We start from the raw sequence: 14,761 nt of genomic DNA, 5'->3' as shown, positions 1-14,761 counted from the left end.
GGAGCAAGGACGTTAGGCTCAGCCATGCACCCAGCACAGAGTCCAGTGTTCGGCTGGGCCGGGGGGCATTGGATGAGCAGTGGCGGTGACTCGGGGACTTCTCACACCCCTGCTCCGTGTGTGGGGCAGGGCAGTGAGGGAATGGACTGCTGCATCTTGGAGTTTGTCCTTGGCCCTGGGAGCCATCTTGAGATGGTAAAGGGGGACAGGCCAGGCCTGGGCCTTAGAGAGGTCCCTTGGGTGACCCCCACGTGGAGGAGGCGCCTGGGGAGAAGCCGGGTGGGGGATGGGAGGGTCAAGGAGGAGGTCTGGGAGGTGGCATCCTAACCCAGGGATGGTGAGTTTGAGCCAAAGATGCATTGAAAATGGGAGTGGATGTCTGGGGAGTCACACTCTGTCAATATTTCAGGGAACATTGCCAGAGAGGACACCTGTGAGATGGTTTTGTACCTGGCCTTGCCCGTGGAGGGCCTGGAAATGGTCAGCATGGACAGGGGCCAGAGGGGAGCCTGGGTCACTCAATGGTGTGCCCCTGCTGTGGCTTGGAGCCACGGGTCCTGCATGGAACTCTCAGAGCAGGCAGGATCTGCCCTGACCTCAGCCCATGGGGAAAGCAGCCACTGCCTGCAGAGAGGGTGGGACTGGGGTAGGAGGCTTGGGGTGAGTGGGGTGTAGGGATAGTCAGGAAGGCTTCCAGGGGTGTCAGGGTCGTCCCCACCTCCTGCAGCTGAGACCACAGCAGTGTCACAGGCTTTGGGGCTCATGGGGTGAGCCAGCATTGGCTGGACACGTGGAATGACCTGGAGACAGGAACGGCCTCTGGGAAGACAGGCTCCGAGTCCCCCTTTTGCTGAGCATGGCCTGTCCCCTTCAGGACCCGTTTGATGCAGCTGGGTACTACCAGCTGGCACTGGCAGCCGCCATGGACCTGGGCAACAAGAAGGCACAGCTGAAGATCTACACGCGGCTGGCCACCATCTACCACAACTTCCTCCTGGACCGCGAGAAGTCGCTCTTCTTCTACCAGAAGGCCAGGACCTTTGCCACAGAGCTCAACGTCCGCAGGGTCAACCTGCCTCCTCTGCCACTCTGCGGGTGGGCCCCCTGGTTGGCCCCCAGCCACCCTCGCTGAGGACAGCATCCGAGGGAGTGGGTTTTGTGCAAGGAGGATGGTCTCCTGCCTCTCCTGGTGTCTCCCGTGGCTCATTTTCTGGGAAATGGAGACATGAAAGCAGGGTTCAAATAGCAATAAATTTTTTTTTGCAATAACATACCGAAGTCCCCATGGCATCCTTCCCTGTGTGCTTCCTGGGCGGGGTCTAGGTGCCAGCTCCTTCCCTGGTGGCAGCCCTCTGATCTGGGGGATGAGAAGGACCCTGAGTCCAACAGACCTGGGCCAGGTCACCATGAGCCTCGGTTTCCTTGGTGGCCAGATGGGAGGTGGTGGTGGAACTCCCTGGGCAGCTCCCTGCTGAGAGGTTTTGCTGTAGGTCTTGTGCCACCCTTGCCTTTAATCTTCAGGCCACTGTGCCTGGATGTGGGGGCTGCTAGTGCCCCTGTTCGCCATTGAAGAAATAGAGGCACAGAGAGGTTAGGTGTCTGGCCCACCGTCACACAGCAGGTAGGGGTGGAGACGCAGAGCCCAGTACACTGACTACCACACCACCCTGCCAGCCCGCTGCCAGGAAGGTGTCCCTCATTAGGACCCAAGGTCAGCTCCCGGACCTCTCTTGTGTCAGGAGAGTCACAGGCCAGTGAGGGTGGCCCCGAGGATCCCTCCCTCAGTGTCCTCTGCTCCCAGACTTGGCTGGGCCAAGCCCGGCCAGTCCCACCTCTGGCCACTGGTCAGCCCTGCGGGAAGTGAGATGCAGGGATGTACACAGACCGCCTGTGTAGACACTGCTACCCAGTATTGAAAGCCTTATCTGGGCTGCCCCCCAGCCGTCCCCACATACCCCTCCCCTTCCGGCCCCTGGCCCTCATCCCAGTCCCAGGAATCCCAGGTTTTCCTTCTTGGAATCTCTTGGCCCCAGGGAACACAGCTCACACGGTCTCTTTGCCAGTTTACGGCAAGGAAACCGAGGTTCAGAGACTGTGGGTGTCCCACGTGATTCTTACATACACTGCACTCTCCCAGGCCCCTCTTTTAAACACTTTAAATGAGGTGACATTCACATCGCATGCAATTAACTATTTCAACGTGAATCATGTGGTGGCATTTGTGCGTTCACAGTCCTGTGCAACCACTCACACCATCTACTTTCAAAATGGATTCATCTCCCCGGAAGAAACCTCCCATCCTCACTAAGCAGTTACCCCTCCTTGCTATCCCCCAAGCCCCTCGTTTAATGGAAGGGGAAACTGAGGCCCGGAGAGAGACTTGCCAGTGGGCGGAGCTCTGATAATAAGGAACCAGGCACCCATCTGCTGCTTCAGTCCTGGGTTGGTTTTCCACCCAGCAGAGGTGACAGAGCCAGGAGGTTCTGGGAGCGCCACAGGGGACCCCATGCTTGCAGCCAGAGCCCTGCCCCAAGTCTTCCCACCAGGGGGCAGCAGAGAGCTTTCCAGAACCGGCCACGCAGCTGGCGGGAAGCAGGGGGTCAGAGCTGCTGACAAACCTCACGTGGACCCCAGATCGCTGTCTCTGTGGGTCGGGCTTGGGAATTGGAGAGGAGGCCGCATGATTGGAAACAAGAAGACGGCTGGGCCTGGCTGGAGCAGCGGGAAGCGCCGTCACGTTTACTGAGGACACACACCTCCTGCCCGCTGGGCTGGGCATGCAGCCACTCTTCTCGGGGTGGGGGCTGCAGGTCCGGGTTGCTCTCGGCCCCCGACCTGCCTCAGAGTCCGGGGGGCTTTGGAACTGTGCCTGCCCATCTCCACCCACCCTGGCTGGTGCCATGAGGGGCCTGGATCCTGGGATCCTGTTCCTCTTGGTCAGCAGAGACTGGGGGACCAGAGGACATGATGGGTCTTCAAACACCACATTCAAACCCCAGCCCACCACTCACAGTCTGGGGGTTCGGGGTGAGGGAGTCGATTTCTCTGAGCCCCAGTTTGGTCACCACTAAAATGAGGCCGACATACTGGGGCAGAGTGCCAGCCCCAGGGCTAACAGAAGCCTGTTTCCTACTGACAATATTTCTTACTCCTCGGAACAGCTCCAACAACCACACACTAGGGAAGGCTCAACCCAGGCCAACTTGTCAGAGGCACGTGAGCCAGAGCGACTCCATCTTGAATGGGGCCTGGGTAAAGGGAGGCTGAGACCCGCTGGGCCGCATTCCCAGGGTGCTAGGCATTCTTAGTCACAGGATGAGATAGGAGGTCGGCACAAGATACAGGTCATAAAGACCTTGCCGCTAAAGCAGGTTGCAGTAAAGAAGCCGGCCAAAGCACACCAAACCCAAGATGGCCACGAGAGTGACCTCTGGTTGTCCTCACGGCTCATTATGTGCTAATTATAATGCATTTAGCTGCTAAAAGACACTCCCACCAGCGCCACGACAGTTTACAGATGCCATGGCAACATCTGGCGGTTCCCTACATGGTCTCAGAAGGGAGGGCAGAAACTCTCAGTTCTGGGAATTGCCCACCCCTTTCCTGGAACACTCATGAATAGTCCAACCCTTGTTTAGCGTATGATCAAGAAATAACCGTGAAAATGGGCAACCAGCAGCCTTTGGGGCCTATGGAGCAGCCATTCTTTGTTTTTTTTTTTTTTTGGAGATGGAGTCTCGCTCTGTTGGCTGAACTGGAATGCAGTGGTATGATCTTGGCTCACTACAACCTCCATCTCCTGGTTTCAAGCAATTCTCCGGCCTCAGCCTTCCTCGTAGCTGGGATTACAGGCACCTGCCACCACGCCCAGCTAATTTTTTGTATTTTAGTGGAGACAGGGTTTTCCCATGTTGGACCAGGCTGGTCTCGAACTTCTCACCTCAGGTGATCCACCTGCCTCGGCATCCCAAAGTTATGGGATTACAGGAGTGAGCCACTGCGCCCGGCCAGAGTAGCCATTCTTATATTCCTTTTCTTTCTTTCTTTTTTTTTTTTTTTTTTTTTGAGACGGAGTCTCGCTCTGCCGCCCAGGCTGGAATGCAGTGGCCGGATCTCAGCTCACTGCAAGCTCCGCCTCCCGGGTTCACGCCATTCTCCTGCCTCAGCCTCCCAAGTAGCTGGGACTACAGGTGCCTGCCATCTTGCCCGGCTAGTTTTTTTTGTATTTTTTAGTAGAGACGGGGTTTCACTGTGTTAGCCAGGATGGTCTCGATCTCCTGACCTCATGATCCGCCCGTCTCGGCCTCCCAAAGTGCTGGGATTACAGGCTCGAGCCACCGCGCCCGGCCTCCTTTTCTTTCCTAATAAACTTGCTGTCACTTTATGTACTCACCCCGAATTCTTTCTTCTGTGAGATCCAAGAAACCTCTCTTGGGGTCTGGATCGGGACCCCTTTCCAGTAACAAACTTGCTTAACCTCTCAGACCCTTCGTCTCTTCATCTGTAACCAAAGACAAAGCCTCCCCCAAGGTTCCAAAAGTGAGGAGAGAACGCATGGGAAAGAGGGGCACAGAGTTGGTGTGCAGAACCAGGCAGCCAGTCCCTTCGTTTTGTGGTGGGTGGAGGTCAGGGCTTGGCTGGCTGAGGCCTAAGCCCACTGGTCTGCAGCCCTGCTCTGCCAATCGGAGGCTGGTTCCCAGGCAACAACCGCTGCAACAACAACCCCCTTCAGCAGAGTGGGCATGAGATGAAGAGATGTCCAGTGGGCACATGCCCAGCCCTATGCAGCCAATGGGCTCACAGCCCAGAAGCCAGCTGCCCTGATTTTAGAGGGAGTCAACCCCCAGGTTGACTCAGTCACCTTCCCACACCTGTTCAGCAAGCGCCCACTGCACGGTCTCCAGAAACTGCCTCGGGCAGGCGCAGGGAACTCCAGGAGTGTTCCAGGCCCTTCCAGAGGGGCTCCTGGGACTGGAGCTGAAATCACACTCCTTTTGGGGTCCCTGGAGACTCTTCCCTGAACACAGAAGGAAAGAGCCTTGCCCAGGGTCACACAGCCACCTCTCCTGACTCAGAGGCAAGGGGGCTCCTCCGCCCAGCACAGCCACTTCCACTCTCCTGGAGCCCACGTCCTTCCCTGCACTGGTTCATCCAGGGGTAAATATCGGCCGAGTCCAGGTTGGACCCTCATTTGGGTGAGGGAGCTGAGGCTCAGAGAGGGGTGGTCACCATCCCAAGGGTATGGAATGATCAGCAACCCAAGGGAACTGGCTGCGCCTTGCCGTTCCCTTGAATAGGGAGATCACCATCTCTACTCAAGAGAACAGCTGGCCTAGCCAGTTCTAGCAAGGATTGGGCAGCACACAGGCCACCATCCCAAGGGTGCCCAGCAAGTCCGCATCATCCTCACCTTCGCCACGGAGCCCAGGAGTTGAGAGGAGGTGGTTTATGGCCCAGTGTGAGGCCAAACTCTCTCCTGAGCAGGGTTCTCCGGAGATGGGAGAGGCCAGCTCAGGCAGAAGAGAGCTCCCCGTCCGCAGAGGGGTTCAAGCAGGCCACGAGGGTCTCCCATGTGAGTGGAGAAGTGTGTCTGGGTGACACTGTTTGGGCATAAAGGTGCCCTTGGACTCCAGTTGGCACCATCAGTGATCCAGGCTGTGTTTCCAGGGAGCTTGGCCGCAGTCAACTCACATGTCCTGTGTCCAGCGCCTGGCCTGGGGAGCAGGGTGTGGGTCCCAGGCTGGGCAGCTGGGGCGACCCGTGCACCAGCAGCAGGGTGGGGTCTATGCAAGTTCAGGGGCAGGAAGCAGGCTTGAGTCCAGGCTCTGCCTCTCTCTGACTGGGCCTGACCCAGAGCACCCCACAGTGGGCTCCCCTTCGTATGCCTTGCCCCACCGTGAGCCTCACTTTTCTCATCTATAAAATGGGGCAATGGGATGTACCTTGCTGAGCTATTAGGAAGATCAACAGCATGGTAAGAAACATTTAGCACATTTTCCAGGGCTTGTCAGGTCCTCCAGGGTTGACAGAAAAACACAGTGAAAAGAATAATATGCCTTCCTCCAGACGGAAGTGCGGGCAGGTGGAATTCTAAACTGACCCTGTGTGCCTCCTTCCCCTTCAGCACAGTGAGTCTGGGCTGTGATAGGATTTCACTTCCGCAAGTAGGTTGCATTAGGTGGGAAGGGTGAAGGGGTTTGCAGATGTAATTAAGTTCTCTAATCAGTTGACCTGGAGTTATTCAAAGGAAGATTATTGCAGACGGGCTTGGCCTAATCAAGTGAGTCCTGTGTAAGAGGGTTCAGCCTTCCCCGATTCTCCTACTGGCCTGGCTGGCCTGGAGGCAAACAGCTTCCACGCTGCACAGCACGGTGAACAGTGGGTTCCCTGCGGAGGGGCCAGCCCACCAGGGGCTGCAGGCTCTCTAGGAGCTCAGTGGCCCCCAGCCAGCAGCCCTCAAGCACACGGGACTCCAGATCTACAACAGCACGGAGGTGAATTCTGCCAATAACCACGTGAATTTGGAAGGATGTTGAATCGTGGGGGAGATCACAGCCCAGTAGGCACCTCAATTACAGTTTGTGGCGACTCTGGGCAGAGAAACATGTGACGCTTCTGACCCAAAGAAAGGGGCGTTGCTTTAGGTTGCTGAATTTGTGATTTGGCACACAGCATAGATGGCAAATACAAGGCCAAGCCTAGGAATGGGGAGGCTGAGCCCCAGGCATCCCTCCAGCCCTGAAGGACTCATGGTGGGCGGTAGCCAGGCAGCCCTTCCCTAGGCCACCTCCTCGCCTACCCACCTACCTGTTCCAGCAGGTCCACTCCTCAAACTGAGGTCTTCACATTCAGCTCCCACACCAGGAATTAAGAAAGAAGAAAGAGAGAGGAGTAAGGCAGGAGAATGGGGAATTGGGGTAGCCAAAGGGTGGGGCATGAACAAAGGAATAGCAGGTGCGGCCAGTTCGAGTAAGCCAGAGAACTGCAGGGGCAGCCGGTTCCAGGCAGGACTGGGTGGCACCCAGGCCACGTCCTCACTCCTGTGATAACAAGACGGAAATTTCCACCACAGCTTCTGATGGACCGTGGGCCAAGTGTCCACTTCACCTTTGATGGACTGTGGGCCAGTCCTTCATAGGGCGTAGCCAACTGGTGTCTCTCAAGGGCACCCAGGGATGTTGCCAAGTTCTTTAGCTTAATAAACACGCCAATTGAGCGGCCCTCAAGCCACCTGCTGGAGTCGGCTCCCGCTCTGTGAATTGCACTTTGGCTTCTTCAGGAAATCTGTGTTTTGGTTGCTCCGTTCTTCTGTTGCTTGGTCTCTCGTTACTTCTCTCGTTGCTTTGTTTGTGCATTTTGTTCAACACGCCAAGACCCTGGACAACTCACAGGAATGACCTTCCATCGGGGAACAGCGGGGCAGGTGTTGGGACCCCTGGGCTCCACCCTCCACCCAGCTGTGTGACCGCAGGACAGCCTGGGCTTCAGGTGGCCTCCTCTGCACAGCAGAGGGCACACTTCCTGAGCCCCGGTGTGGGCGCCCTGTGAACATGTCCTGCCTCCTGTCCTGGACCCTGTTCGTCTGCTGCCATACTCACCAGGCCAGCCCTCAGTACCCAGCCAGAGCCAAACACAGGATTTCACAACCCGGGCCACTTTGGGCTGGGTCTGCGCGGCATCCCAGAAAGAGAGAATTCCAGGGCCAGGAGATCTCCAGGAAGTAGGGCGTACCTCGTCCCTCTCATAGCAAACATGGCAGCTCCTCGTCTGTGACGGCTCTGATAAGCCCGGACTGCAGGATGAGGAGACCTCTGGGGACCCATCCGCGTGGGGAGATCTGGGTTTCCAGAGACGTCTGAGAGGGGAGGCAGTTTCACAATGCCGGCACCGCAGGCTTCAGGCCAAGCCCAGCCTCTCCGGGGAGGATAGCCGATGCCAGTCCCCCTTGCTCTGTCCCCAGAGCCTCAGGGACTCCAAGAGGTCCATGGGCAAGCCTCTCCCTTCACCTCCTGACCCTTGTTGGCCCCAAAGCGGAGCCCCTGTATGCATCCCCACCTCCTGTGCAGGAACACACACCAGACTGGCTATCTCCAGGCCAGCAGGGAGGACCCCACTGTGTGGCCACGGCTCACACTGTCGGGCCCTGTGAACACACCCATTCCCGACATGGCCTGGATCCAGGGTGGAGTGCAAAGCTGGGCCGGTTCTGACCTAAGCCTTGTTTCCAGCACGAGCTTCGAGGGCCCCACCCGGGATGGGCCACAGTGATGGAGGAGGAGTGGTGTTACCTTCCCACATGGGTCCCAGATGCTTTGGGACAGCCCTCCTTGTGCCGGGGGAAGGGCCCTGGAGGAAAGAAGGCCCTGGGACCGCTGTGAGCTCAGCCTTCACCCTTATGGAAGCTTCACCCCAACCCCCTGACCCTGTAGGGACAGATCAAAGGAACCTCCAGAGCCATCTAAGCTCTGGGTCCCCACTGGTGATCAATGCTCTTAGCAAAGGAGAGATGGTATTGACCTCAACCTGACCAGGGCTTTCTGCTTTACCTAACAGTGGACGTCAGAACATTCCACTCAAGTTCAAGAGCAAGGCTCATCATGTCGTCAACATTATACTGGAAGTCCCAGACAACGCAGCAAAACAAGGAAAAAGAAATTGATTCGAAGAATTGTCAAAGAAGAAACAAACCAACATGATTCACAAATGACAGGGTTGTTTACCCAGAAAATCCAAGACGTCCCAGACAGCTCTTAGGGTCACTAAGAAGCCAAGTTTCCTGGGAAAAGACTAAACAAAAGTCAATTCCATTCCCACGGACCTGGAACAGTGAGTTGGGAAATGCAATTATAAAAATCATGCAATGTTGAATATCAAGAAGATAGACACTATGTATGATGGTTAATATTTAGTGTCAACTTGATTGGATTGAAGGATGCAAAGTATTGATCCTGGGTGTGTCTGTGAGGGTGTGGCCAAAGGAGATTCACATTTGAGTCAGTGGACTGGGAAAGCCAGACCCACCCTTAATCTGGGTGGGAACCATCTGATCAGCTGCCAGCATGGCTAGAATAAAGCAGACAGAAAAACGTGAAAAGACTAGACTGGCCTAGCCTCCCAGCCTACATCTTTCTCCTGTGCTGGATGCTTTCTGCCCTCGAACATTGGACTCCAAATTCTTCAGTTTTGGGACTAGGGCTGGCTCTCCTTGATCCTCAAGCTTGCAGACAGCCTGTTGTGAGACCTGGTGATTACATGAATTAAAACTTAACAAATTCCCACATATATAAAAAAATTTATATAAATATAAATATATATGTATATATATGTACTATATATATATGTACTATTAGTTCTGTCCTTCTAGAGAACCCTGACTAATACACTGTGTCTAGGGAGAAATTAGCCAAATATTTACTGTGTTCATAGGTAGGAAAATGCAATATGGGGAAGATGACCGTTTTCCTCAAATTAACATGTGGCTTTATGGCAATTCCAATAAAAGTCTCAAAGGTTTATGTAAAACTTCACAAGCGGATTCTAAAATATAGACCAGAAGTTCAGGAAGAGCTACAACTTGTCACGAGGAATGGAGACTGGGCAGGAGGCTTCCACCTATGGGCCTGGATGACGTATTATAAAACAGCTTCACTAATACAGGGTAGTATCAGCATAGGGATTTTAAAAAAGCAGAAAAAAAGAAGCCTAGAATTGAATTACCAAATATCCTAACACCCGACATCAGGCGTGCAGGACTGAACACCTGACATCAAGTGTGCAGGTCCGAACACCCAACATCAGGCGTGCAGGTCCGAACACCCAACATCAGGCATGCAAGTCTGAACACCCGACATCAGACGTGCTGGTCTGAACACCTGACATCAAATGTGCTGGTCTGAAGGGGGGAAGCTGGGTTCTTCAGTAACCAGTGTGGGGGCATGTGGTGGTCCAAGCATGAAATGGGTCTCTCACATCCTCCTCAAAAACCAATTCCTGCCACATAACCCAAAGGTGGAAAGCAAAAATGATGTTAACTTCTTTAAAAAATGAGGCTATTGGCCAGGCGTGGTGGCTCACACCTGTAATCCCAGCACTTTGGGAGGCCAAGGCAGGCAGATCACCTGAGGTCCAGAGTTTGAGACCAGACTGGCCAACATGGTGCAACCCCATCTCTACTAAAAGTACAAAAATTAGCCAGGTGTGGTGGTGCACACCTGTAGTCCCAGCTACTCGGGAGGCTGAGGCAGGACAATCGCTTGAACCCAGGAGGCAGAGCTTGCAGTGAGCCAAGATTGCGCCACTGCACTCCATCTGGGCAACAGAGCACAACTCTGTCTCAAAAAAAAAAAAAAAAAAAAAAAAAAAAAAAAGAGGATATTGTCATGAGCCAGAGTGGGAAAGAATTTCTCAAACAAGGCACCTAGAACACAAAAGGAAAAAATGACTAAGTTTGGCTATATTAAAACTGCAAACCACGGTGTGGAAAAGACACCATGGATACAGAAAAGACAGGCCCCGAGCTCAGAGAAGATACTTGCAGCACAGGTTTTAGTCAGGGTTCTCCAGGGAAATGGAGCCAATAGGAGATACACACATACACACACACACACACACACCGGTAAACATGTACACATATACATCATACACATATATGTTCATACACATAGATACACACACGCATATGGAGATTGATTACAGGAATTGGCTCAAGTGACTGTGGAGGCAGAGAAGTCCTACGAGATGCTGCCTGTGAAGCTGGAGACCAGGAGAGCTGGTGGTGTGATTCCAGGTCTGACGGTCTGAGGACCAGGGGAGCTGATGCTCAAGGGTAGAGGAGGATAGATGTCCCAGCTCCACAGCAGACAGGGAGAGAGGATTTGCCCTTCCCTCACCTTTTTGGCCCATCTGGACCCTCAAGGAATGGGATGATGCTGCCTACACTGGTGCTGATGAGGGCAGTCTTTTTTAATACTACGGATTCAAATGCTAAACTCTTCTAGAAGCGCTCTCACACACACTCCCAGAAATACTTTACCAGCCCAGTCAAGCTGGCAGAAAATTGACCCTCACCACACGTGTGCATGGTGTGCTACGTGGAATATATAGAGTTTATCATGTGCACGTGTGTAATACAGAATCTAATCAATTTGTTATGACATTTCATGTATGCATAACATCTGCAAACATCATATATAACCAAGTACACGCATGCACACATACAGTTGCAGATGTATTGATCAATGATGGGACACATTCTGAGAAACGTGATGTTGTGTGTTTGTGTGAACACCACAGAGTGCTTATACACACCCAGATGGTCTGGCCACTCCACACCGGGCAGAGGGCAAAGCCCCTTGCTCCCGGGCTGCACACCTGCACGGCTTGTGACTGTACTGAACACTGCAGGCAGCTGTCACACCACAGGAAGGATTTATCTAAACATTGAAAGGGCATAGGGAGAGTTGGGGCAGCTCCTATAGGGCTGTCCCTGCACCCTCGGTGCTCATCGTTGGCCAATCTCCCTGCACATGGGGAACGAGGGACAGGCCACGGCCACAGAGCTGGGAGGCACCCTTGGCTCCACTGCTCAGAGCTCATGGCCGTGGGAAGTCAACCCCTTGGAGTCCTGGCTTCCTCCTCTGCAAAATGGGGACAGTGATGCCGATGTCAGAGGTTCCTGTGAGGGTCATGTGAGGGTGTGCTTGTAAAGAACAAACCCTCAATACACAGTGCTGTTACTGTTAGCTTTTTTTTTTTTTAACTTTTTTTTCTTTCTGAGACAGGGTCTCACTATGTTGTCCAGGTGTGTCTTGAACTCCTGAGCTCAAGTGATCCTCACACCTCAGCCTCCTGAGTAGCTGGGACCATGGCTGTTTTGCAGCACACCCAGCGGTTGTTGTTATATTTTTTACTGGAAAAAGCCTGGACAGGAGAGACTGGCATGCGTGGGCAATAATCTATCCACCCCCGTGCATGGGCTGCACCCTACCCTTGGCCTGGCGGGCTCCTACCCACCCTTCAGGACCCCATGTGAATGACCCCTTTACAAGGCTTTTCTGCCGGCACCACCCCCTGGCAGTTCCCCCACCTGGCTCTCTACACTCCCCTGAATAGTGTTCATTGCACTGAATTGCCACAACCTGTTTACCCAGCTCCTCCACTCCATGAGGTCCTGGAGCCAGGAGCGAGTCTCGCTCACCATCACGTGCCCACCAGCACAGGGTGCGCGCCTAGCAGGCATTTGTTGAGGGAATAAACAAATCCAGGCGGGGGTGTGAGAACTCCTGAAGGAAGGCAGGTTCCACGAGGATTGAACGCCCCTGAGAGGCACCTGCGAGGCAGGTAGAAAGCTTCGCCTGGGGCTGGGGTTTGGAAGGAAGCCTTGGCCTCCGAGGCCCAGCGGCAGGTGTGATCCATGTGGTTGGGAAAGGGTTCTGAGTGTGCAGGGAAGAAGATGTCCCATGAAGGGTAGCTCTGGAGGCTTCTGCACTGAACAGAATGTTCTTTCTCAGAAGTCCCTGCAGCCCCTTTCCTGACTGGACCTTTTGCAATGAGTGATTGTCATGGGCATCTTCCACCAGGGATGGACTAAGCGGCTCTGCTGAATTTCCTGCTGCAGAAAACGTGGCTGGGCTGCTTTTGTTAACTGCGTGTTTGACAAATGAATATTCTCGAACTCCTGCTCTGAACAACGGCCTGCACTTCTTGGTTGGTGGGCAGTTGGGGCCGCTGCCAGTTTAGGGACAAGGTGCATTACAGAGGTCGCGTGGTTACAGCCCCTTCTTGCAGCTGAGGCCCAAAGAGGAGAAGAAAATAGGGAAGGGCAGAGCCTGGACACCCCTGCAGCCTCCAGCTTCCCCACGGCACCTGTGGTGCCGTTCCCATAGTAACCCTGGGGGGTCAGCAGACGGGGCATCAGCCATTACTGGGAGGCTGCAGCAGGAGCTAGGGCGGTGTCAGCCAGGCTGCTCCACACCACCAATCTCCCCTCATCACCTGTGTCCATCTTGACACGCTGTGTCTCTCACTAACCCTTTATTTACTTCTCTGTTGCGTGAGGACCCTTGGTGCATAGCTCGGGGGAATAAAAATGGCATTGCAATTTGGCGCCAAAACGAAAGGGCAGGCGTTCTTTACCTATTGCTCCGGCTGAAAAATCCAGCTCTGCACTCCAGGAGGCCTGTCTCAGTTTCCGGCGGCTGCCATAACAAGTTACCCTGGTCTAGTGACTTGAAGCAGCAGACGAGCCTCCTCTCACGGTTCTGGAGACCAGGCGACCAAATCAAGGCATCATCAGTAGGGCCATGCCCTAGGGAGGTGGGGAGAGGACCCTTCCTGCCCCTCCCAGGCTGCTGGCAACCCATTGCGCTCCCCTCATCTGCGGTATCTTTACAAGACCTTCTGCTCTGCATGTCTGTTCCAACCTCCCTCTCCCTCCGTCTCCTAAGGACACTTGTGGTGGCATTTAGGGCCTACCCAGATAGTCTGGGATCATCCCTCCATGCCAAGCCCCTGGGCTGAATCCCTGTTTCCCTATGAGATCACAGGTGCTGGTTCCAGGTTCCCGGCACGAGGCCCTAGGGGGCCATTTTCTGGCTGGCCACCAGGGATGCACTCCAGATGAGCCGAGAGAAGGGCTTGAAGCCCTGGTGGATTTGGGAAGCAGGAGGCGGCAGGATGCAGAGCAGTGGGAGGCAGAACAGGGGAGGGCTGGCCTGGGGGAGTGGGTCTCTGGGAAAGGGGTGACACCACTCCTGAGGCCGGGGAGGGCTGTGCAGGGCCAGGGTGGCCAGGTCCGAATTTCAAGGGGCGCCTGCCTCTTGACGGGGCAAGGAGGTCACGGAGGTCATCAGCCCCAGGCAGTGGCCGGGAATGAAGACATGGACCCAGATGAACTGGGAGCACGTTTACCCCGTTTCCCAGGGAAAGACGATTCAGGGGCACCTCCAGCCTCCCCACAGCCACCCCAGCACCCCCAGCTGCCGTGCTTTGCCATGGCCGGAATCAGAGCGGATTTTCAGTGCATTTCCCAAGCCACTGCTTGCGTCTGCTGTGTGATCCTACGTCCCCGTGGTTTTCTTATCTAGCATTTTGATGGGGAGTGGGGGAAGGGTGGCGGGTGTCACTTCGTGAAAGAATATGCACTTCTGTGGCAGGCAGCTCTGCGCTCCACGGCTGGCTGTCATATGCTCTTAGCCCTGGGAGACTGTCTGCCCTCAGTTTCCCCACCTGTAATGTGGGATTGCAAGCATCACAGAGGAGTTCCTTCCTCTCCCTCCCTGCCTTCCTCTCTCCTTCCTTCCTCCTTTCTGCCTCTCTTTCCCTCCTTCTTTCCCCCTTCCCTGCCTCTCTTCTCTCCTTCTCTCCTTCCCTTTTCCCTGCCTCCCTTCCTGCTTTGACCATCTCCATGTGGCGGTGCACGTGAATAAGAGGAGCTGCCTCGTCTCTGTTGGGGTCATGGTGACAGCACTGGACATGGGGTGCTGCTGGAGGTTTGAGGGGCTCACTTCTATCCACCTCCAGCGCAGGCTTCCTTGTTCAGAGCAAGTGGCCAGAACGACCCCCGGAGGGTCCCTGTCCACCTGTCACCATGCAAAGGTCCCAAGCCCTCAGGGAGAAAGGAGGTCAGACACTGACTCCTCTCCGGAGTCCAAACAGACCGGGCCCTGGTGCCTGGGTGTCTGGGCTGAGGTTGCAGGCTGGGGCTTGGGAAGATCAAGACCCCCTGAGTTTGCAAATTAGTTGAGGTTCAGAAGAAGCTTCA

The 14,761-nt window shown here is 54.8% G+C and overlaps 1 protein-coding gene across 1 annotated transcript in view; it reads left to right on the top strand.

The window, feature by feature from the left end:
* SH3TC1 (SH3 domain and tetratricopeptide repeats 1) overlaps nucleotides 1–1,271 on the top strand; it is a 43,884-nt gene extending 42,613 nt beyond the window's left edge. Inside the window, 1 exon segment of the mRNA XM_030920280.1 lies at nucleotides 875–1,271. Coding sequence (XP_030776140.1) covers nucleotides 875–1,132 — 258 coding nt within the window. The 3' untranslated portion in view covers nucleotides 1,133–1,271.
* The last annotated feature ends 13,490 nt before the right edge of the window (nucleotides 1,272–14,761 follow it).

Source organism: Rhinopithecus roxellana, chromosome 2 (assembly GCF_007565055.1).
Source record: "Rhinopithecus roxellana isolate Shanxi Qingling chromosome 2, ASM756505v1, whole genome shotgun sequence".
NCBI classification, from domain to species: Eukaryota; Metazoa; Chordata; class Mammalia; order Primates; family Cercopithecidae; genus Rhinopithecus; species Rhinopithecus roxellana.
The sequence above is the reverse complement of the archived record's forward strand: the minus strand, read 5'-3'. Positions and strand labels throughout refer to the sequence as shown.